The sequence below is a fragment of the Oreochromis niloticus genome, linkage group LG10, assembly GCF_001858045.2.
Source record: "Oreochromis niloticus isolate F11D_XX linkage group LG10, O_niloticus_UMD_NMBU, whole genome shotgun sequence".
In the NCBI taxonomy this organism is placed as follows: domain Eukaryota; kingdom Metazoa; phylum Chordata; class Actinopteri; order Cichliformes; family Cichlidae; genus Oreochromis; species Oreochromis niloticus.
In genome coordinates this window covers 6,683,386-6,708,297 of record NC_031975.2, presented here as the reverse complement: position 1 = coordinate 6,708,297, position 24,912 = coordinate 6,683,386, and the positions used below count along the sequence as shown (strand labels likewise).

The 24,912-nt window shown below is 42.0% G+C and overlaps 1 protein-coding gene and 1 long non-coding RNA gene across 4 annotated transcripts in view; one reads left to right on the top strand and one right to left on the bottom strand.

Annotated features, from left to right (window-relative positions):
* LOC100699515 (E3 ubiquitin-protein ligase RNF43) overlaps nucleotides 1-24,912 on the top strand; it is a 109,518-nt gene that overhangs the window by 67,226 nt on the left and 17,380 nt on the right. For all 3 annotated transcript variants that reach the window (XM_005460843.4, XM_025910877.1, XM_005460844.4), the window contains exon 6: nucleotides 6,191-6,304. In XM_005460843.4, the coding sequence (XP_005460900.1) occupies nucleotides 6,191-6,304 (114 nt within the window). The remainder of the gene's footprint in view (nucleotides 1-6,190; nucleotides 6,305-24,912) is intronic.
* Nucleotides 798-24,912, bottom strand: LOC102081334 (uncharacterized). Its single transcript, XR_267330.4, has 4 exons — nucleotides 22,610-24,912; nucleotides 4,228-4,416; nucleotides 3,957-4,029; nucleotides 798-3,818 (listed from the first exon to the last, which is right to left on the bottom strand). It is a non-coding gene; the product is annotated as an uncharacterized LOC102081334 (long non-coding RNA).

Below are 24,912 nucleotides of genomic sequence, written 5' to 3'. Positions count from 1 at the left end.
ATCGTGTTTCCCCAAGTCATTCTCTGTGGTAACCGTTACTGGATATGGGTCTGACACTGTCAATAAAGCGGGAGGAAAGATGACACGTCTTTTGTTTTGACAGGACCAAAGCAGTAATACCTTCTGTTCGTTTGCATTTGCAAAGAGAGATGAGGCGAGGGCCTCAGGGTGTACTTTTCCAGATGCTCTGACAGAGAGAGAGAGACCCTCCGCTCTCCTTCCCCCAGCGCTGGGCATTGCTCTCATATCAGTCTTTCATGTGAATCTAATTAGTGTAGATACATGAAGTCTGATTGAGCAGTGTGTATCTGTGTTATCTGTGGCGCTGACCACAGTGTGTGTGTGTGTGTGTACGCCAGCGCGGTTTGATTATTGATACAGGGAAAGGATATGACATTTGAGAAAAGGCTCAGCACCTAGACTTTCAGCGCCCCCCACCCCTACAGCAATTGCTGAGATTCCGACACACGCTCCTGCACCCAGCGATGAGTTACTCACTCCCCTGCAGAACCAAAACTGTCGATCACCAGGCACAAACTTTTGCACACAGAGGTTCACATGCAAGCACATGTTCAGGTGCCTCTAGCAACAACACATAGCTATGCTCTCACTCATTAGCCCATGCTCTCACACACAGAATTCAAGCAAACGTGCTACCTGATGTGCTCCCAAAGGGTCAGTGTCTCAGTCTTTCTTGCCACCTCAGGCTCCCTTTTCTTCTGATGAGGACCTGTATATATTTCCCTTTTATAGTATTTTATATACACTGTTACAGTAGCTCAGGCTTCTGACTGTTCTGAATGCTCATTTTCATTGTTTTTTTCCTGTTATTGTAGAATATCATTAATATAATTAGTTATATAATAATTATAGTATAATATAATAACCTTCTGTTTGCAAAGCGGAGCCAAACAGAGCAGGAAATTCGCTGAAGGGGAAAGTACTTAAAAGAGCTTGGATGAACAGTATATGCACAGTATAGGAGGGATTATTTTCAAGTGTAAATCAAGCAAAGCTACTTCAGTATAGTTCAGGAATCAAAATATGGAGCTGGAAATTAGCTTAATGGGTCACGTAGCATCCACAACACCTGTTGCCTGTTGCTTAAACAAACATTTGCCTTCGTCTGCCGAGAGAAGCAAGTCTAATTAGGCCTGTCGTGCAAACAAGTATTGAGTATCACTTTGAACAGCAGTTTAGAACATGGTTAACTTCAGAAACAAAAAGCTGTGGTCACAATAAAAAAAAAAATGGAAAAAAAATGGATCACATGCTGACTTTTTTCTCACCCTATCAGGTGGCATTGAAAATGTATTCACCCACTGGGTGTGTGTGTATCTGCATGTTTGCATGTGGCAGAGTTGATTGAATTCTTCCTTGATATTCTCTAACTTGGCAGGCTTTCCAGGCCCCGAGGCAGAGTTCAACTGATTAAACCTTTTACCTTCCTCACTCCTAGTCTCAAGTCATACAACAGAAAAAGCACTTGCTGGAGTGTTTGTTTCACCTCCTACTAAACCAGCATGTATTTTGATTGGCCACCAGTTTTTCAGAAGCCCTGTGACCTGCACAGCTGTTAATTGACTGGTAGCTTGATAAGAGGTGCAAGCCTTTTCTGTTTCCCCCTTTTAGTGCACACTGACATAACTGCGTAGGCCCGGTTCCCTGCTGGCAACAGATGAACTAGAACGCTCTCTTGCTGATTATTGGCAGATGAAAAAAGAAGAAAGGGAAACAATATTATTGACTTCTCACTGTAGCTACTATTTATTTTCCACATTTTCTTTCCATGTATTTGTTTTTGAGGCTGTTAAATTCATGCCTGGGAATATTTTGGAGGTAGTCTTTGATTGGGCTGGAAAGGAATGCCTTTAATCGTGGCTACAAAGGAACCGAGGGACATGTCCTCGTCAGTTTTGCAACAGATCTAGACAGATGAGGAGGAGGAGGAATGGAGGAGTGAGCATTGTTAACAGTCTGTGGGGAACTGTTTGCGTGCCCTGTGGTTTCTAGTGCCTGTGAAATAGAGACTCAGTGATTTGGTTTCCCAGGCCCCTTTTTCTCAGGGCCATACAAAAACCAAATGAAGACGTTTCAGTCTGTCTTGGTTGCTGTTTATAGTCCAGTAGCGGAGTGTTTCGAAGTGGTAAATGGTACCAATGGTGGCACAGGGAGCATTCACAGCCATCGGATCATAAGTTGTGTGGGCATATCTAAAATAGAAGATAATGCTTAGTCTTGCCGACTATGCAAAACATAGACACTGTGACCATTGAGGTGGTTGCCCTCAGAGCATCAGAAAGAGGAAACTAAAAGCAGCCACTCCTTATGAGCCTGCTTGGCTCAGCTTTGGGATTATTATCTGCTTTAGTAGCTATGATTGCACACTCCCATGCATCAACATGTTTAATGTCATGGCAAGAGCCAGACATGATCATATAAGCCTTAAGATACAAATGAGTGTTGTAATTTTACTGTAAAATCAGACTCTGAATGCAGCTCTTCTCGTCATTTCCCAGCAGCCGTTAGCAAAAATGAGCAGAGGTCATGGCATCTGTGAAGTAGTGTCATTAAAGGATTTTTGTTTTTATTTTCTTTCTTTTTCTTTGTTAAAGGCCAAGTTCAACTGTAGGCCTCTAATTTGGGCCTAGTAAATGCAGACTGGTAGAGGCAGCTGGCAGCCTTGCATGCAAGGCTGGCCAAGAGTCCATGCTGTCTTGTTGCCTGCCTTCCTGTTGAACAGTGGCTGCCATTAAGGAAACATGCAAGGGTCTGAGAATTCACAACAGGTTCTGTTTGTAAGGTTAAGCACACCTGTCATCTTCTAGATGCTTTCATTTCAGTGCATTTAAAAGTGGATGTTGAGTACCACGACACAAAAATGTATACTGTTTTGGTTGCCACTGAAGTGCTAATTAGTCTTTATATTTGACTGGGAAAATGGAAAGTAGCTGCAGCAAAACATGTGAAACAACGCCTTCATGGAAATAGAGTATATGAACGAACAGATGAGCTTGAAAGTCAGTATTGGGTATGACCACTTTTATTCCCCAACACAGCCTGAACGGTCTTAGACAATCTTTCTTGTCATTTCTTTGAGTAGTCTTCAGGAATGGCTCTTGAAGAACATTCAACATCCATAGGATTTTGGGTTATGAGACATAACGATCCAAAGCAGACTTACTATAAGCTACAACGTGATGAAATGACGGTGTGTACTCCTAAAGGAGTCGCATGTCTGTATTATATTGGCTTTATTTTAACAAAAAAAGACACCTAATCACCCCACCCCAATACTAAATGAAATGTTTAAAGCCATGAATTCAATTTTGTTTATCACAACAATAGTCACCTTAAGGCACTTACTATTATAAGGTAAAGTAATAATACAGAACTAAGCTCCGGGAGGAGCAGCCATCTGCTAGGACTGGTTGGGGGGATGGGGGGAGGGAAATAGGACAAATGTGGAAGAGAGCCAGAGAATAAAAGTAGAGTGAAAACAGGCAAGTGGAAAAGAAGAAAGTTAGAGAGTGCAAAACTTTACTACTCACACACTGTAAGGAAGAGGACTCCCTTACTACATTTATTTATATTATATTATCTGTATAACACTTTAGAGCACACCTTTCACTTTATTAAAAGCACCCTATCAAGCACTTTATTTAGCATTGCACTTTAAGCATGGATTTGCACAGTAAAACATTTGCACAAAAGAAGTTTAATTATTTATTGAATATTTATTGGGAATTTTAAAATCAGTTGGTAGCCTTGTTTCAGACCCTGCACAGCTGCTCCTCATTAAGGAATGTGGTGGTTGTCTGTGAGGAGAAAGGAATGGCGATTGAGATTGTGATTAAGGTTTACCAGTTAGGAAAACTAATAAAAATGTGTGTGTGAGAAATAATAAATAAATAAAAGTGGTGCAAATAAGTGTTTGTAAGACAATGATTACTCACCTTTCTTGCCTGTGTCCTCTTCAAGGTGTTTGGGCAAATGTTTCCCTGGGGGTCCAGACACCAGTTAAAGGTTCTGGGAGAGACCATAGGTTAGGAGAGTGTGGTGAATCTTTTTGTGCTTGGGTTTTTGGGTTTTTATAATATTGGGTTTGGTGTAAAATTAAAGTGTGAAATATTTATTAATATAAAAATTTGAAATGTATTTATGTATTTATTTATTCAAACTGATATATTGTATACTGTGGTGGAAGGTTGGGATTTAAGAATTTACCTGAGAGTGGAATCTGTGACAGCTGAACATACTTAAGGCTGCCGGTTGTCATTAGAGGGTTGATTGTGCTGTGAAGAAGCTTGACAAGGGAATTGTTTGTAAGGAGAGCTGTACTGCAAATAAATACTTTTTGTTCCACTACACTTGCCTTGGTCCATCTCACTGTGTTTCCAGCCGCTAAGGGCCGCCCTGTTACACACACACACAGACACAAATTACAAAATATAATAAAATCTATTATTATACAACACAATAATGAAAAGGATTACATTCAAGAAGGCTGGACGTTGTTCAGTGTGGAACCTGGGATTTGCAGTGCATTATGGGATGAGTAGTTCCTTCTCTGTTAAAATTACAGTCGTTATGTACGCAGTCTTGTACATTAGTCTTTTTGTTTTATTTCCCTTTATTCTTTTGATCCAGATCAAAATCTTTTTATGATTCACCTCATAGTTGGTTGGCTTGGCTTAAAACTTGTGATCCAAGGATTTTGTGAATCATCAGAAGAGAAAATGAATTGGAAATTTACATCTGGACTCTGTTAATGGACTTCTTCTGTCATGTTGTTTGCATCTTAGGCAGACATTTAGCATCAGTGCAGGTGTTTCTTATGCCAATGATCACAGCCAATATCTCGATAACATTCTGCGTTATTTCATTTTAATCCATTGCGTTGAACAGCCGCTGTGATGAAGGTCCACCCCCTGTGTTTTTCTTTTATCCCACCCTGATTCCCCAAGTCTGCTTGCTTTCTTCTCGTCTCTCTCTGTTTCACCCTCTGACAGACATGCAACAGCCCTTTGCGGGACATTACGTCAGTTCCCCTGCCGTGGGGTGCCAGCTGTTGATGTCACCCTTGGGTCTTTTTAATTTAGGGATTTCCGCTGGGTGAGATGAGGGGGAGCCCCATTACCTCAGCCGACAGCCACATGAAGAGTCCCACCGTGGCAGAACCAGGCTGGGACGGGCTCATAGCAGGGCTAGGGAAGGACAGGCCAAGACAGGGCTAGGGAGGAACCCCAGGGACCGGGTGCTGCAGAGTGATCTGTGAACTTTAAGGACCTGTACCTGAGGTGCCATCATTCATGTCATGCAGGCAAATTAGTGATGCTGTTTTCCCGACTGCCGTGCAACTCCCCGTGCCCGTGACAGCATGTCTGTGACTTGCAAGCACTGCTGCGATCCCTTGAGCTCTTAAATGCAGCCTTTCAGCAGCTCAGAATTTCCTTCCTTTCAGAAGGGATCAAATGTTCCACTAAAGATTGACTATCTCTCATTCTTTCAGTCCTCAAGGATTTAAGTGGGAGTGAATACTGCCATCCATGTCATTGATTTTGTAGGGTGCCAAAGTTTTCCTCTTGATGTAGCCTGGGTATGGTTTAGGAAGGAAACCATTTAATTTAACACATAAAGGCTTCCATAAATTGCAATTGTTGTTCTCTAGTGGTGTGAAAAAGAACTTTAGCATTTTTGTGCAGACTGTCTTTTAAAACATCTTTGTGAACATTTCTTTTTCTTTTTTGATACTTCTTTTTTGCTTTTGGTTTGAGGTCACACACTTTAGGTTGTCTTTTGGGTAGATATGGAAAAATGTAGATATGATAACACTATGACTTATTTATCTACTATTTAATTTAAAAAAAAAACAAACTACATCTAAATATAAGTAGGCCCTTGTAATGGCAAAAAACCCACCAAACTACACTTGAATATATCAGAAAGCTTTGGTGCTTCTGTAATAGTTAATGCCTTAAATTGTCTGTACTGTTTCTGCGTGCACTCAGTGTGATCGAGTAATTTTGCCTCATTTACATCATTTCTAAAGAAAGTTCAGTAAGTCGTACATCATTCCCAGATTCATTGTTTGTGTACTTTGTGCTCGTGCTTCTGGAGTGTGCATTGTAGCAAGTACTGCAAAGAAAAAAATATTGCTAACCCCTTGCTCTCTCTCTTTTATTTGCAGTATCATCCTCTGTCTCTTTGCAATACAAGTGAGGATGAACGACAAGAGAGTGACTTCATCACCATCGTCAAACTGGAGCACAGGGTACATCACTGTCTGCCACTGCCCGACAAGGTATGGATTGTGCACACTGACACACAGGCGGTGTTGAATTTAGTTTTTGTTTGTTTGTTGTTTAATGGTCTGAGAAACTCCTCTCTCTGTGACCCCCTTCCTCGTCTCAGACGTGGCAGCAGACAGATCGACCGTACTGCCATTTCGTCTTGCCCCCAGCACCCCTCCTGCTCTCTGACTTTAAAGAGATGATCCTTTATTTGGCAGGAGCCTGATGTTTTGTCCAGCACAGTGATCTTTTTGAGTGAGGGCTTGGACAGGAGGGGGTGGGCTTAGCTCAGCGCTGCTATGTAGCAAGTGGCATCGAGCCCTGGCTTTGGATGTAAGGCTTTCAAGCCCCAGCTGTCACTAGTCAGATCCCAGCCAGCCAACCAGAACCAGACACTGAGTGTTCTCCATTTCTGCTTCTCTCTAATATGAACGCAGCCAGAACTCCATAGAGTCCACCCACAGTGGTTCAGATGTATGTGTAACTGACGGAGGTGACCTAAATCTCCCTTGTGTTTAAGCATTCTACCATACACACTGGCTGGCATACCCTGACTTCAAAATAGTGTGATTTAAAACTGTTGCTATTTTTTCCCCCGTTTTTCAAGTGGTGACAAATTAGCAGGCAGGAGTATAGTTAAGCGCCTGCCTTTTTTTAGCCTGTGTTTTCTTTTCCCCTAATTTAAAGCCATGTTTAGGAGCTCCCCGCCGTGGCGACGATGTAGAGACATTCCCACATTCCCCGCTTCTTTCTTCCTCCTCCTGTTTGCTCCTCCGGTGGGAACCAAATCGGAGAAAGAGGGGTGTCAATCCAGGCTGCCTGCAGAAAACAGTTCCGATTAAAGCCTTAATGGAAACACTGTTGTCCCATAAACAAAACGCACTCTCCTCCCTAATGCAAAAGTATCCGGGAACAAAAGGCCGCCGCTTCCGAGTGCTTTCTTCCTCCCTGCATATCGCCTTTGAGAAGCAAGGGAAAGAGGAAGGAGAGAAGAGTGTGTGTGTGTGTGTTTTGTTTGGCTTGTCTGGAAAGTATGTATTGCACTAAACTCCACTCCAGCCACCTGCATCCTCGTTTTCATAGCACGATTCAAAGCTTTTGGTCTGGTAGATTTATTGGGGATTCAGCATGCAGCTGCTGAGAAGTTTGCTCTTGGCCTTTTGAAGGGATGAATCAGATTATTTGGGGATGTGCGGTGCTGGGTCAGCCATGATCTCTGGATGGGCCTTGTTTACAGCTAAGTCTGAGTGTAAACCCGCCTCGCCGATCTATAGATACTCTTGACGGCCGCAGAGGGTTCGGATTGCAGCACGCACACTCAGAATAGAGCATAAAGCAAACAAAGTGACGCTCGAAACCTCGAGGGATAGCGTTTCATTGTTATCCCTTATTTGTATTTTGGTTTTCAGGGATTCTTATATCCAACCTTGCAGGGAGATTTCCTTGTTGATTTGCAGCAGTTCGCGCTGCCTCATTCAGTGCATCGAAACAGCTTGGAAAGTTTGTGCTGTGATACTTCCAGCATTGCTGACCATCTCTCAAATACATTCATGAACTTGTATGACGTGAAGAACAACATGTGTGCCTCTACCTCAGTGATTTAAAGTCTATGTTAAAAGTACAATGCTGTAAAAATCAGGGTCGTTTTCCCTTGATTGTTACTCAGTGCGAAACAAAAACTGATATTGGGAAACCTTGTATGCTCATTTCCATTATGTCATAGGGCTGTGTGGCAGACAGACTAAATTAACAAAAAAAGCTATTGTTTTACGGGAATATGTACAAAGGGCGACGAGAGAAACGCAGCAAGGTTCTCTGACGTGGAGGTGAATTTAATCAGTTTAGGCTTACTTGCACGTGGTAAATCAGAGGATTCGGGGGGGTAGCCAAGTGAGCGTCTGAATGGTGGGATGCATGAAAGGTTTCAAGAGTTTACAACCTGGTAATTCCAGGAATCCAGGAGTGACGGCAGGCAGGTGAGTCCCATGAGTAGTAGCGTTTCTCCAGGAGTTTCTAAGCAGGCTTGGTGAATGTTAGCAGGTGCAGCCAGCATCCAGTAGATTACACTGCAGGTGAGGTTAATTGGAAGCGAGAGAACTAGGGAGACAAAAACATTAACAGCGAGAGACAAGGAGACCTCATTACCACTGTGAGGTAGCTGATGAATTGGCGGAGAGTTGAGGACTGGGCTGCCCACTTTGCTGATTGCCGTCGATGAATTGCAGGTGAGAGAAGGAGGTAAGGAACAAGAGCTCCACCCACATGGGGTGGAAGCAGGAAACAGCAGGACCCAAACGCAAAAATACCAGACACTGGGCGTTTCTCAATATGCGTACTTGTGTGTACTTGCGTTCTCGTGTACTCGTGATACGTCATCAGTCGGAGGCCAAGTACTGTTCCAATTCGAAGTACGCATCAAGCCGAGAACGCGAAAAAGTCCCGGATGTGTTCTCGCTCCGCCCGTTTTATCGAGCATGCATCGGTGTGGACTTGGTACAGCTAAATATCCCAGAATGCATTTCGTCCAACACTCAACAGCGGACTCCCGGCACATCGTTTTCAACCCCCCCCCCGCTCGCGGTCTTCTCACTACTCAGGTTAAAGAAACCCCAGGAGCTGTCTATAGTATTGAGTGTCCACTAAAATAGAAATAAAAGCGTTCTAACATCTCACCTGCTTGTTTTTATTAACGTATGTACACGTATGTACATGTACACTATTTTTATTAATAGAGGTTTCACTACTGAGGTTAAAAATGATATATAAGTCACTTAGATCACTTCTAAATGTTAATGTTTGGTTTATTTCAGTGTTTTATTTGTTCCTGAGTAAACCGGTTTGGCTGTGATTAAAGTTAAGCTTCATAACATGTTACTCACAGTTAAATTAAGAGGGGACGGCAGTAAAAACTCCGGACCTGTGACATCATCACGTACGCAGGTGTTCCAATTGTACATATCGCGAGTCCGTGCTCGCGTTCTCGGCGGGTACGTACTCCCGTGCGTTCTCGGCGAGTACGTACTCACCGAGAACGCGAGTACGTACTCGCGTACTTGAGAATTGAGAAACAGCCACTGACTGGGATCGTGACAGATTTGTAGCCAAAATGGAGATGTCTTTACTCTCTTCACCCACCAGCGGGTGCATCGGGTTTCTGAGCTCACTACCGGAGCTGTGTGACTGCAATGACCATATTAGTGATATTCCATCTTTATTATATAAACTTCTACATACAGTGACTTCATTATTTGAGACTTTGGCCAAGCAGAGTAACAGTAATATACAACATAAAATAAAGAAAGCTGGAACGAGGTCAATTTCATAAATTATTAAGAATTATTAATTATTAAGGAAAAAAAAATATTTGAACATTTTAATTGAACATAGAGATGAGGGTTTTATTCTCAACCCTTATAAGCTGAAATATTTTAACAGCTTCTTGCAGGAGTTTTTCAGCCTGACTTCACCTTCTGCAATGTATTGGTTAAAAACTGTTTCTGTAAAATAAAAATAAACTCTGTAACTCTGTTTCAGAGGGGCTTCTTCCAACGAGTCTGCCATGCCACACCAGTATTGTTTCTACAGTAGCCCAGATTGGACAAACCAAATACCTTCTTGAGAGGGTTGTTTTTGAATTTGTGTGAGGGTACTACTGTAGGTTCTCATTTTGCAAGGACAGGGTGACATGAGAGGTATTAAGTTGGTTGCAGTATGCAACCTCACCACAAGATACCACTAAATCCCACATGCTGCATTTTTAATAGCTGAAAAGGAATTTCAGTGTAGGCAGAGACAGTGTATTAATGATAAATTGAGCTGTTCTGAATCAGTAAGTTCATTAGTAAGTTCGTTATCCCTGCAACACACCTGTTCAAGGTGAACCCCACCTCTTGCCCTATGGCAGCTGGGAATGTCTCCAGCCTGCGCTGGGATCCCAAATTGGAAAAGTGGAAAAAAATGGATGGATGAACTTTACAAAGTGAACTTAAACATGTTTAATAGAAGTTATAAAAAAAGGGGAACACTTTCTCTTTGTACAGTTATGTCCCATCAATCTGCAGCAGCTATTTGCAAATGCCTGAATCAGAACTGTTCACCGCTCCAGTGGTTTTATATCATTGCACAATGCGAAACAAGCAGAGGCCACAAGTTCTCTCTTCCTGCATGTTGTGCTGTGGTAGAAGCAATCTGTTTGCTGTCTGCTTGTTTCACTTTACACTGAAGCCATGGAAAGGCTCTCAGGCTTAAGTCACAGGGCAACGTGATTCAGAGAAAAGGCACTGCGGTGGTGCCAGGAGTACTAGACTAAACTCCACACCAAGCTTAATTTACTCTGAATAAATGCTGTAATCTGTGCTTTTTGAAAGTGCGGACATTCTCCCACTCAAACTTCACCTCTGTGAAACACGATGAACACGAAGCGGTTTTGTGAAAACAGCTCTTACAGTGATTGAGTTTGGCCCATGTCTGGGCTTGTTGACTCTCATAGAAAGCCTTGCTTATTGATTCTCCTCTCAGATGAAAAGGCTTCTTGGCCTGATTGTTCAGTAATCCTGTTTTCTTTAACTGGGGCTTTTATGTGTGTGTGTGTGTGTGTGTGTGTGTGTGTGTGTGTGTGTGTGCTTAGTGTATGTGGATGCATATTACTAGGCCACATGAATTCAAGCATGTTTTTGCAAATTTAGGCACAAACACAATGCCAGTCAGATAGGTCAAGAGTCAGGTGACACTGACTGTGTTTGACTAATGCAGTGAATCGCTTTAAAACATGACATCTGGCATCAGTCTGATAATACTGTTTGTGACTGATGCTCAAAAAATATATGATAGCAACATCATTCTGTGGATCTGTCTGTCAGTCTCTCTACTACTTTGGTCTAACTGAAATATGCCAGAGGGCAGCATTAACAATACATTAAATATGTTAATGTTAGGAAGACAACTGGTATTTTTAGTTATTCAGTGAAGGATCTCAAACACGTTGTGAATGGACTGTGCTTATTATTTGCTTAATAGCATGTTGTGCTATTAAGCAAATGTTGACCTGCTAATATATAAAAATTGGGGTAAATGTTGTACCCATATACTGTAGCTAAAAGATGGACGTAGCCACCACCACCAAATAGTAGAATTTCACTCAGTAAAACTGAAGCACAGACGGACAGTTCGGACAGTTTTAAACCTCATAGTGGGTCATAAAATTTCCCAGATAGTTCAATTAAAATGCTTCAATGACACCAACCCTATAAAAACAGAGGGGACAGTCAGTGGAGGTGAAGCTAGCAACTGTGTAGTTCTTTTCACCTGTATTGTGAGTTAGAAAGTACTGATCTTGTAATTCCAAGTAGATTTTTTTTCTCACTTGGTGGCTTTTAACAAGAGTTAAACTACATGATGTGGATGCAGTTTAAGTGAAGCATTTGCTGGAGACTAAAGGTGGTAAAGCATATCCTTCCAGTGTAATGGGACGAGCCAAAGGAGTGTTCGTTGTTCTCGTTGTTATACTATGGTGCACCTCTGATTTTTCTTGGTAACAGGTGGGATCAGGAGGAATACATTACCATGCATACATACATTAAATTTGGGTGTGCTAGGCTTTTATCCCCTTTAAGTACAATACCGTCCCCGTGATGACTCACTGCCAGTTTGGGAATTCTATAGTGAGCTTTTCTCAGAGGAAACATGTGGGAACTACTGCAGCTCAGGTGTACTGATGTGAGCATTCACCTTTTTGAATACACTGAAAATGCCATTTTTATTTGTCCTCACAATAATTCATTTAAGTCCGGCAGTGTGTATACTGTATTCACATGTGAACGGGAACTAAATGCAGTGCTAAAATGATTCTCTAACTTTGTATATAAAAAACTCTTTTTATATACAACAAAAACTCCAAAACATTGCCGACAGTCTGAATAATTAAATATGTACTTGTTATCTTCAGATTGTGACACAAACCTGATCCTGGAAGTTATCCACCACAAATAAATAAAAACTTTAAAAATAACACTCTTTTGCCTGTGGGGAACAGCGACTATAAAAATGAACCCTGAACCTGAACCCTCTCTGTCGCATCATGTTGGTGATCGCAGCAACATGTCTACCTCCAGGCGACAATTAAAGACTTTTTAAGGAGAAGCTGATGTGTGCAGCTGTCGTCCTGGTTACCTCCTGTTTGGAAGGAGGGAAGGAGTTGTAGGAATGGATGGTCCCGAGGGAGAGAAGTTTTAATTGATCTAGGATTTTTCTTTTCTTTTCTTTTCTTTTTTATGAGACTGTGTGAACTGCTTCCAGTGTGTCAGCATACAGCACGCCCCATGACTTGCAGTAGAGTCGGCGGAATAATAAATCAAAAACGACATGCTTGAAGTGCACAAAACCAAAAAAGGTTTCAGCGGTTATTTTGAAACACCCTGGTGCTTGTTGCACCGAATTTTAAGTGGATGCACCGTGTATAATTGTGGCTTGATAGTGTGCAAAACTACTGGTGCGAGAAGGCAGCGGATACCTGCAACCTTCGGGTTTCTGTAGAGTCACTGAAGCTGTCAGTGTAGATAGAGAGCTGGCAAGAATCGCTCATGAATAAAGGGGTTTGTGGGATTTTAGGGAGGCTTACATTGGTTCGACTTAACCAACTAAAGTAACCAAGAACAGATGGATTATGGAACAGATGTGCACAGACTGTGGGACCGAGATTGCAGTGCATCATAGGCTGCTGTCTCCTTATTTTCATCCAGGCTTCTGCTCCTACTGCTATCTATACTAAGTCACCAGGACACCTGGAGCAGTGCTTTCAAACCTATCACCAACAATAAAATACAGCCTTTTGATTTGTTATATTTAATAAGAGGTAGATTAGCCACAGAGTCCAAAAGATTTTGTGCTAGCAGGCTCTGCACGTGTTTAGTCTGCTCGAAAGCTATTAACATGTTTAACACGGGGTATATGGAGTTGACTCACTTTTGGAGGCAGCCTAAATTGACATCAGAGAAACTTTTGAAGAAAATTTTTGTCACTTTCTGCAGTTTGCTGATCGGGAAAGGTAAATAAAATATGGGAATGAATAAATTTTCTCCATGTTTTCAGTGTTTACAGACTTACTAGTAAGTGCTTGTTATATTAAGCTATTTTTCTGTGTTCTGTTCACAGAAAAATGGGATAGAATATTAAAAAAATTAAAAAATAGAATATTAAAAAAGTTACATTTGGGTCATAATGACCACTGAAGTTTGGTTTGCTTATGGGACTCAGTTGCCAGCATTAGAACTTCAGTTCTGTTGCTATTGAGGGAATTCATAAAGAATTGGTGACAGTATAATGCCATAAACACTACTCTTGTGTCCTAAACTTTAGACCAGGAAGTGTAGTCTCAGTAAAAGGAAGCATTTTGAAAACAAGGGAAACCCACTAATGGAGGAATGAGTTGTGGTTTCTGTCTCCTTGTGTGTTATTCTCTGTAGGGGTCAATGCTGACCTCGGGCGTATATGTTTTTTGAGCAAAGACGTTGGCTGGAAGTGCAGTGGCAGCTGCCTTTATCTGCTTTTACTTTGGCAGCCGAGTCCAACATCTCCAGCTAGGGCTGGGCGATATGACCCAAAATTCATATCTCGATATTTTTTAGCTGGATGGCGATATAAGATATATATCTCGATATTTTTTTTTAAAGCCATAAAGTAAGAACAGAAAGAGAGTTCTTAGTCAAAGCTGTGTCCCAGATGTCACACAGGCACTTTTATTAACATACAGTGTAGATGAACATGAAAAAATTACTCAAAAATAAATTATGAGCATTTATTAAATAATAATGCTCCATAAATAAAAGAAAACAATGTTGTTTGCGTGCATAACAAAGAGCTCACAATTGTGCAGTCAAAATGTAAACTAAAAGACGCTGAGCATAATAACAAAGACAGATTGCACAGCTGCTCTGTTCCCAACTTCTACTGCGTGACTGACAGCCTTGAGTTTGAAATCCTCTTACTAACCATGTCTCTTAACAGGTGCCATTTATGGTCCTTATACACACACACAGTACGGTAATATTACGTTGAAGCACAGTACGTATTACTCCGTGAGGCTCCTCGGTAGCCATAATGCTCCGACAATCCATCAAGCGGTGCAGCTCCGTAGCTTACCAAAGTCGTACTAAAACATTTTTTGACGTATTGCTGAGCGACGTGTACCACATAAAATCGGTTCGCGGTCATCAAGCACAACCAGAATTCTTACATAAGGCGCGCTGTCAACTTTTGAGAAAATGAAAGGATTTTAGGCCGTGCAGCCCCTGTGGGCTGCATAGCGTTAGCGTGGTTAGCTCGTTAGCGCGGTTAGCTCGTTAACACGTTAACACGTTGACGGCGTCCAGCCCCACGCAGGGGGCGATGCGCAGTAACTCGTTAACGGAGATTTGCCATCAGTGTTGCCAACTTAGCAACTTAGTCGCTATATTTAGCGAGTTTTCAGACCCCTTAGCGACTTTTTTTTCTAAAAAGCGACTAGCGACAAATCTGGCGACTTTTTCTGGTATTATTGGAGACTTATTTATGACGACTTTTTGACGTGAAAACGTGTGTCGCTCTTACTCTCAACAAGCAGCGGTGCTGCCATGGGCACCTCACCCGTGTCAAAGCACTCACAGGCGGAGGATAGTCCTCCCCCAGCTGCTATCAGGGCAGGAGATGTTCACACCTATGCGTCCAAACGGCAAATGAATCGCACATGAGCGAAGCCGCTGCTCCCACACCGACTGTAACGCAGTCAGTTCTTCTTTTACTGTTATGCTGTTTTGTGGATCACAAGGTTTAAAACTACTTATAAACACACACTCACACACACAAAGTAACTCCACCAGAATGCCAATTTCGGGTCACTTTTGCCGGTCCAAACCCGGATAAAGGAGCAGGGTTGGAAGTGTGACATTAAAAAACAATAATTACTAAAAGAAATAGAATTTATTTAGAACTACAAATTAAAACTGCATTTAGGACGTTTTTTACTCACTTTATGTCTCTTCCACGATGTTATTTCTCTCTCCAACAATGTACGTTACAATTACATTAGCGACCAATTATGCAAATTAGGCAATGACGTCATTTAGCGACTTCTAGCGACTTTTAGGACAGCCAATAGCGATTTTCCTTACTGAGGAGTTGGCAACACTGTTTGCCATGGCCGTTTCTCAATTCTCAAGTACGCGAGTACATACTCGCGTTCTCGGCGAGTACGTACTGGCCGAGAACGCACGGGAGTACAGACTCGCCGAGAACGCGAGCATGGACTCGCGATTTGTACAATTGGAACACCAGCGTACGTGATGATGTCACAGGTCCGGAGTTTTTACTGCCGTCCCCTCTTAATTTAACTGTGAGTAACATGTTATGAAGCTTAACTTTAATCACAGCCAAACCAGTTTACTCAGGAACAAATAAAACACTGAAATAAACCAAACATTAACATTTAGAAGTGATCTAAGTGACTTATATATCATTTTTAACCTCAGTAGTGAAACCTCTATTAATAAAAATAGTGTACATGTACATACGTGTACATACGTTAATAAAAACAAGCAGGTGAGATGTTAGAACGCTTTTATTTCTATTTTAGTGGACACTCAATACTATAGACAGCTGCTGGGGTTTCTTTAACCTGAGTAGTGAGAAGACCGTGAGCGGGGGGTTTGAAAACGATGTGCCAGGAGTCCGCTGTTGAGTGTTGGACGAAATGCATTCTGGGATATTTAGCTGTACCAAGTCCACACCGATGCATGCTCGATAAAACGGGCAGAGCGAGAACACATCCGGGACTTTTTTGCGTTCTCGGCTTGATGCGTACTTCGAATTGGAACAGTACTTGGTCTCCGACTGATGACGTATCACGAGTACACGAGAACGCAAGTACGCACAAGTACGCATATTGAGAAACGCCCCCCCATGTCCATCTTGTCGCTGCCTGCAGGTGGGGGAGGAGGGGGAGTTGTGTTCAGTGAAGGAGAGAGGCGAGGCCGAGTAACGTTGCGTAGAGACAAAAGTGGACGAAAGAGAGGCAAACTTGTGGCTCCACAAGTATAATTAGTATAATTATAACGTAACATAGACTATATCGATATTGTCACATCTTATATCACGTATAAAAATATATCGATATTTTTTTTAAAAACTCGATATATCGCCCAGCCCTATCTCCAGCTCATCTGACACAAGTCGAGGAGGAGTAACACAGAGGAACATCTGGAAAAAAGAGCATATTTCAGCTTTTGAGAGTAAATGCAAAAAGCAGCAGGTACACAATGGACATTTTGGCTGGTATGAAATGCGTCAGCGTTAGCAGACTTCTGGATTTGCTTTGATTTCTCTCCCATGAAAATTCATTATTTGCCTGTCTGTGCCAGACAGTTGCTCGGTTGCCTTCAAAGGGATAAACTATGACTTTTCTGTTTCCTTCTTCAGCTACTCAAAGCTGGATACCAACTTTTGCAACCTTGGCCATACTTTACAAGCCGACCGGCAAGGACTGTGCACCTCTTAAACCTGTTGCATGCAGCTTAAATTTTTGTCTTTTATGCTTTGAAGCACACGAAAACACAGACAGTGTCACATTTTTACTGCTTCCAGTTTGAGATAAACTCTAAATCACAACATAAAAAGTCTGGAAACCACATGGGGACAGTTCAAAATCAGTTTTTCAGTCGTCAATGCAAAAGACACGGGCCTGTTTGTTATCCTTAGGGTAATATTCCATCAGCTCATTGTGAGATAGGTTTACAGGGCTTTGATCATTCCATCTTTAATGTGACTGCTTCAAAAGTAATATAGAATTAGCTTTGGGCTTATCTCCAACAAGACTCCCTTTTATCAGGCAGCAAAGTGAAAGGGCGGCCTTGTTACTGTGCAGTCTTGCACTGTTAAACATCTCAAATATTTCTCCAGTTTTAACTGTTCGCCTTTTTAGGTACACCACACGCACAAACCCACACTGCACTCTATCCGATTCTTTATTTTTTGAAATGATGGGATTTTTAAAAAGTGACTACGTTCCCGTCTTTGTGACCCAGATGCCTCCGTTTTCTCCTCCCTTTTCCCCGTTGCTAAAGTTAGGCCATGTCTTTGTTCACCACATCACTGTGCAGATAAATCAGTAGGAAGTATTTAGTTTTGAGTCCGCAGCCTTCTTTTAGGTCAGTGCACTCATTACTGTGGTCATGATGTAATTTGTACTTTGATTAGCCCGTCTCCAAGTATTTCATTTATTTTGTCTTTGAGACAGATGGTGTTCTGACTGCGTTGCTATTTGCCTGAGCCACAGTCCTCTGTCTCTCGTTCCTTTCATGATAATGCAAATGTTAAACACTCGCAGGCTTTTAATAAGGCCAAACAATGGGCACCTTTGTCAGGCCATTCCTTTAATCCACCTACACAAGCAGAATCATGACTCCACTGCCCCCCCTCCTCCAAACTGTGTTATCATCAGCTGCAGTTGGCTTTCTTAGTATGGTGTTGTTTCATCACAGGCAGAAAGGTTTTGTTTGCACCTGCGTACTAACTGTGCGTGTCTGTGAACTATGTCAGACCATGTGACGTAGACACATTCCGGTTATTAGTTGTGTTAACAATCAAGAATTGGCTAAAATGGACAGGATGTACACAGTTTTTCCATAATAAAACATTTTCAAAGTTTTGGGTGTTTATTGCCATAATATCAAAGTAAATAAGCTAGAGCTGGGCGATATAAGATTTTTTCATATCACGATATTTTTTTTTTCATTTCAGGCGATAACGATATATATCACGATATAAGCCAAATAACTATATTTGTAAGATTTAAATGTGCCGTTGCTCACAAGTAAAATGTGAAATAATTAGCAGCTTGTTTTAATTAAAATATTTATTTCCCATAATAAGTTCAACAGGGCAGATGTACTTAAGGAACATGAGACTTCAGTTTCAGATAAATAAAGGCAAATATTGCAAACTACACAAAAGGCAGCCGCTAAAGCGTTTAAGTTTCAAAACAGAACAAACAAAACAGACTACTAAATTGTCAATTCCACTTAGAAACAAAATATTAATTCTAAAAATAAATCTTAGGTCGTTTTACAGAAGAACAGACAAAATTGACTATCTTTTGTCAATATCAAATAAACTGAGAACTAAAAGGAAATTCTCAATCTCTCCTTGTTGTATAGCTTAGCTTTTCAAACAGTTTTAACAGTGACTTTAGTCTGACAAAAGCCGAATGACGAATTAGCGCTTTCAGTCAGAGATTGAGCATGCACCGCTTTATTGTATTTCCAGACTTGCTTTCGGCACAATTTACAGTGTGCGCTACTCTGTTTTTTGTCAGACTTGAAATAGCCGAAATACCTTCACACTACGGAACTTCTGTGGCCCTTCCGTTCGACAAGCTCTCCGGCATTGGAACCATCATCGGTTTTTTTCTTCGGTAACCTTCGCTCACGCTCTCGGTTGATTTTTCTCTAGTCGGCAAACTCCTTTCCTTCATGACCCGGGCTGCACGGCTGCAAAAACAAATACACATGTGCGCCTTGGCGCTTGTGCTGTACGTAACAAGTCACGTGACGTGACGCTGCGGCTGTGATTGGTTCGGCTCTGCGCTACTTAATTTGGATTGGCTGTTCTTTTTTTTTTTTTTTTTTTAAGAGGTCAAGAGAGATGAGGCCTATCGCAATAGTTTAATTTCTCTATCAAGAAAAAGTTATTTCGCAATACACATCGTTATCGTTTTATCGCCCAGCTCTAAAATAAGCTATTTGGGAAAGTAAATGCTCAAAAACTGTTATGATATTGTTGATACCAATAATCATAATTTTGTTAACATTGTTGCAAAGTTGCTGAAGAAAACAGTGTTGTTAGTCGGCTACAGTTGAAGCTGCTAGTTTGCAACTGGTGTTGTCCTTTTAACAGTAAGTTGAACCTGTAGACTGTATATAAAAGATGGAGCTACTGTGACTTAATTGGTTGAATTTCACTAATAAAAACCTGAGCATAAACTTCTTGGAATGTCTGTGCTTCAAATTTTCTACCTATAGGGTTGATATAAAGGTAGAAAGTATGCATAGAGGCCATTTGAAGATTTGTAGTTTTGGGGACTTACTGGCGCTTTGTTTAGTCACACATGGTGCAGTTTGGGTAAAGCGCACACTGCCAGACAACGATTTATGCTGCATTTAGATTCCAACTGGTTAGTCATGTGCACTAGCTAGTTCTTTGGAATACGAGTGAGCACCATTAACACTTGAAAATGAAAACTCTGCATGCACCTGTAAGTTTTCTGCAGCAGGGTAAACAATACTACAGCTACAGGTTGAACCTGCATAGCTTCTGATTCTGTGACTTGACGGTGACTGCTCTGTCAAAAAAAGGCAGACATGTCACTTGTACTTTATGCTTTATAAGAAAAAGGGTGATCTTTGAGTTTGTCTGCATGATTGATTGCGTTATTTTGCACGTTTGAAGTGGTTAAGCATGACATTTTAGAAGACAACAATATGCTTTTTTCCAGTATAAAGCACTGTTATTTTGGTTTGTGCACCCTTCCTTTTTGCAAAGCCATACTCAGGCACACTCTCTGAGTAGATGGTCAGCAACTATACGATAGGACAAGGGAGGAGCCCGAAAACAAATTCTGAGAGGGCAAATCTGCAGCTGTTCCAAGGACAGGAAAATACTTTGATAAGGAAACATGGACAATGAGTCCATGGCTGGACTCATTAGCCTAACATTTAAATGTTGTATTTATACTGTTCTGTTATACAGTGCTGTCAGTGCTGGTGCTTCCTCACTGCCCTGTTACCTGAAGGAAATTTCCACCTGAGGTTGCCGTCTGGTTAGTATTCCACACACAAGGTGGGATATGTGGACAGGGGAGTAGCAGTATCTATACTGTTTAGTGGTGCACTTTAAATGCAAGTTTCTGTCCATCAGGGTGAGAGATTAGAAAGCTTTGGAACAAGCCTTAATTGTGTGTGTGTTTGTGTGTGTGTTGGGGGTGGTGGCAGGGGTGGGGGTGGGGGGCTTTGTGGGCTGCGTAACAATGAGAAGAATACTTCAGGTTTCCCTACTTAATGGGAAAGTGCATTCCTTTTTTCTTTGTCACCACTTCAAAAACAGGTGGTGCGCTTTGCATTTCACAGTCACGTGCGGATTTTGAAATGGTGATTTGGTCGCCTGCGAGAGGCTGAAAACACACACAGATTGTTCAAGTGAGCAGGTGGGACAAAAAAGGACATCAGGGCATGGTACGGATTAGGTCCTCTAATCTTACCAGGGAACGGTATGAAAATGGGCTGGATTCTTAGTGAGACATTTTTGACTTCTTAATTAATCAAGGAAGTCTGCAGATAGGTGAAAGCTGAGTAGTTGTTTAAATTGGTGCCGCATTGGGAAGCAAGCGGGAAGAATTTCATGCATATTACTGTCTGCAGGTACCTGGAGATTTTAGCTTGACAACAAGAAAAGTCTGAGGTTAGACATTCTCACAGATGTCGGCATTGTTGCTGCTCAGCTCAGTTCAGCGTTGTCATCGCCTCTGCCACAGAGGTGCGAGTAATTCGCCTGCCTGCCTGTTGCTTGCTGCTCTCTCCCCGCTGGTTCTCTCACATCTTGTCGGCTTTCTCAGACGATGCCAGCGTTGCTAAGCTAAACACTGACCCTCCCTCCCAACATGCACGTAAGATCTGGAAGATGTTCTGTTTGCTTTTAGCTACGATGTGCTTTGAGTGGCCACCGATTAGCAGCTTGTTGTCCCACTTTCTCACTTTCCTGCCCTTCCCATTTTCGCTCCCCTCATTGAAATGATAGAGGGGCTGTGTCCTGGCCCGGCTTGGTTACTGTAGGCATGTGGTGCTAACACAATCTTTGTGGTCCAGTTGGAGTTTGTAGTTAACGGCACCACAAAACTTTTGTACCCAAACAGTGAGATGTCCATAGAGATGCACCGCTCTAAAATAGAAGCAGGTGGATTCTCAAATATTTGTGGATGTGTGAGGATTGTAAAATATGTCCCTCTTAGCAGGGTCTTCCTAATATTCCTGACTTATATTTCTATGAAAAGTGGAAATGCAGACTTGGTTGCTCTTTTACATGTTACACAGAGGGAAATGGGGACAAACTTCACTAAGTATTACTCACGTAAGCAGGTCTTTAACTCTAAATACTTGGTGCATGCATTAAAAAAGTAACCTGGTAACAACCCTGGAAAAAGCAGTAATGACCCTGAACATGTCACAGCAACCTGAAAGAAGACTGTAAAAGTTGACATGAAAGTGAGCCGTCATGCAGAGTGAATAAACAGTACAATTTCACAAACCTTTTTTTGCAAAGGCTATAGTTAATGATGCTAACAAAAGAACAAACATCCAAGAGATCCAGTTTAGTGACTCTCATTATCGGAGGTGAGGCCTTCCAGATTGATTGCCTAGAGCTCTCTGTGTCTCGCCTGTCAATCTAAGGGGCACGCCCCCAGTCCCCTTCCTCTGAAAACATGTATTTACCAAACAGTTATTGTGAAAAGGAAAATTAATCAAGAGAGGCTAAAACCATTTATTGGATCAGCCTGTAAACATGCTTTTAAGTTCTCCAACGATGGCCTTTTAAAATGAGGACTCTGTGAGGAGTGACTCACTCTTTTTAGCAACTGCAGTTTGTGCCACTTTCACACTGGCTTTATTTCTGCTTGAAGAACCCCCCCTAGCAAATTTTAGCAGAAATCACAAATAACTGGATTGTCTTTGATTTCTGGGTTTAATTACAATGGACCTATCGATGTGAAGAACAGGCACATGTTTTTGTAAATTACACCTGCTTCAAAGCACCTTAACTGCTCTCAACAGCTGCTGCTCCATTACTTAACTGTGTGTTCAATGGGCCAAACTACGCCAACAAAACTTCCTGCATGCACCTGCTACTGTTACTTGGTGGATCCTTATGCCACTGATCAAAATGTATTTAGTGTGTTATTTCAAGCTTACTGAGCTAGTTGCATTTGCTTTTTAAAAAAAGAAAAAAACAACTCACTTCGCTCTGTGAAATCAGCTGAAAAGCATGTTTCCATCAAACCAGGTTGAAATTTTTTACATACAAATGAAACTTAAAATTGGCCAATTTACACATTAAGCAATGCATCTCAGCTTGTGAACACACTTGTTTACTAATAAAGCCATCTAATATATTCCCTGTAAGATAAGGCAGGGAAAAGAACATGTGCATTTTAACTTGCATGTGCATCATACATTTCCCCCATATTAGCATCTATGCACGCTAGGCTGTTTATGTGATGCCTGAGGGCAAAATTCACCTACCTTTCACAGGTTTCCCGATTTTAAGGAATGAAAAGCATTTGCGTCTCAAAGCGTTCATATTAGGGCAGCACATCTCTCACTTGTCACTTCAGTGGGAGCATGTGAGGGTCAGGGTTTCATCGGGCTGTCGCTGGCACGCATGATGTGACAAAAATGCTGTGCTCAAAATAGGACGCCGTGTCATGCTTGCACAGAATGACAGAGCCCAGATGATGCTGCACTGTGCCAAATTTCTGTTATTAAAATGCCAACCACTTGGGAGACACCTTCAGTTGGCTGCTAAGAAGGGAAGGTGGGAGATGGTGTGGACTTCCTTATCAGTTGAGATTTTTGGCGTTGCAGGCAAGAGTTCATCCTGCGTCCTCACTCAGCCCGCAGAACTGAAGATGTTTTTCCACATGAGGATGGCAAATAGGATCATATGATGAGTGCTTAATGGCCCTGCAGTTACAACTGTATTATATCACTGCCTCTCCCTGATGAATGAGGTGTTCATAGGGCAGTAACTTATTATTACTGCAGTATTAGTCCTTTGATCTTCTGGCAGTTTTGAACCCTGGAGTTTTTTAGAAGGGTGGCTCGTCAAAATAGCTTTGCAGATGGGCCTGGTCTTGCCCCCGCTATGGGGAGAGGAGACCTGGAGGTGTGCAGAGGCACCAATGTGCAGGAAAACCTGACTACAGAGACGCTGCATTTTGGTCCATCTTGTTCGAATGGATCAAAGAAGTCGTTTATTATCGTATATTTTGGTTTATATTTATTTGGAGATTGATGATTCTTGTGTCTGGTGCAGAAGGTTTTATTGTAAAGGGGAAAGCCCACTTTTATCTTCAAAGACCCCGAATATAAAGGTGCTGTCCTTGAATCCCTGCTCAGGAGCCCCAATAAACCACAAGATGTCATTCTTGCCAGGACATTCCTCTATTAATGACAAAGGCGAATGGTAAGTCTCAGGGTGAAACATGAAGAGGGAGAAGAGAAGGGAGCAGAGGAGGTGAATGGGTTGATTGAGGGGAGTGGCAGGCGAGGCCCAGAGGGCGACCCTCGCTGACCCTGACTGCGCCTTCTTCAAGGTCACGTCCACCACGTCAGAAGCAGGACTGCTGGCAGAAAAATTTGTTGCTTTTGATTTTGCTCTTTCAAACCTTTTTTTTTCTCTTTTGCGGTCCCTCTGTGCTGCTCACATTCCCTCCTGTTTACCTACCTAATTCTCTTTCCACCATCCCATCCTCCATCGGCGTGTCTGGCACATCCCAGCTCTCATTGTGCACGCTCAGCCGCTGGCCCTCTTTAAGATCTGCATTAGAATGTTGTTTTTATATAGCAGCAAGCGGAGGCATGTGGAGTCTCTTTTGAACTGCTTAGCAAACAGATGGAGGTTTTTACGCTGCCTTTATGAGATTAAGTGAAACATTCCCATAAAAAAGAAATTTCTCCGTGTCCCTTCACCCTGCTCACTCTCTCTCTTTCTCTCTCTCTCTCTTTCTTTCTGCCTTCCATACCTTTTTCTCTCTTCATCCTTGTCTTTTTTTTTCTTTCCCCTTATTTTTTTTTCTGCCCCACTGCAGGCTTGGGCAAGGGCAGCCTGCTTCTGAAAGTGAAGTGAAAAGTAGACAGGTTTGTGTTACCAATAACTACTTCCCCAGGCAGGCGAGCACTGAGCATCTCCCAGAGTTTAGACCACAGTGGCAAACAGGTCTTGTGAGTCTGACATTTCAGGCAGAGAGATAGAGCAAGTTCTTTCTCTGCTGCAGTGTGAACCAGTTCAACTCTGATTCAGGTTGGCTAGGCTCAAACGAGGTGTCATTGCTCTAGTGATGACTAGAAATTTAGGAATTTTTTGTTCAACCCACGGGTTTAAAGTGAGTGTCTAGTTGTCTAGTGTACTAGTTGAGCCACGCAGGCATTTTATATGTGAGCTGTCTAACCTTACCAAACTGCATTTGTTTGTGGTGTGCGTAAACATGAAAAGTTCATGCTGTTACTGATACAGTAAGCGTTTAGTGTTTTTTCATGGAGGACCAACTTAAAAAAATGTTTACATATAGTTTTATCACACACACACACACTCGTGACTTATTTTGAAGAGAAGCTAAAACCTGTTTGGTGGGTATTTAAGTGCCAGTTCTTTTTTGTTTGCTGGAAAAGTCCCTTTTCTTCGCAGCCTTAATTTTCTGGATTGTGTGACGTTAACTTGGGCCCTCTGCGTGCAGTCCTGCAGGGGGATGATAACCAACATGACCTTTGTGGCCCTCAGAATCCAACTGACCTGTGGTGATCTCCCATCTGTGCAACCCCCCCCC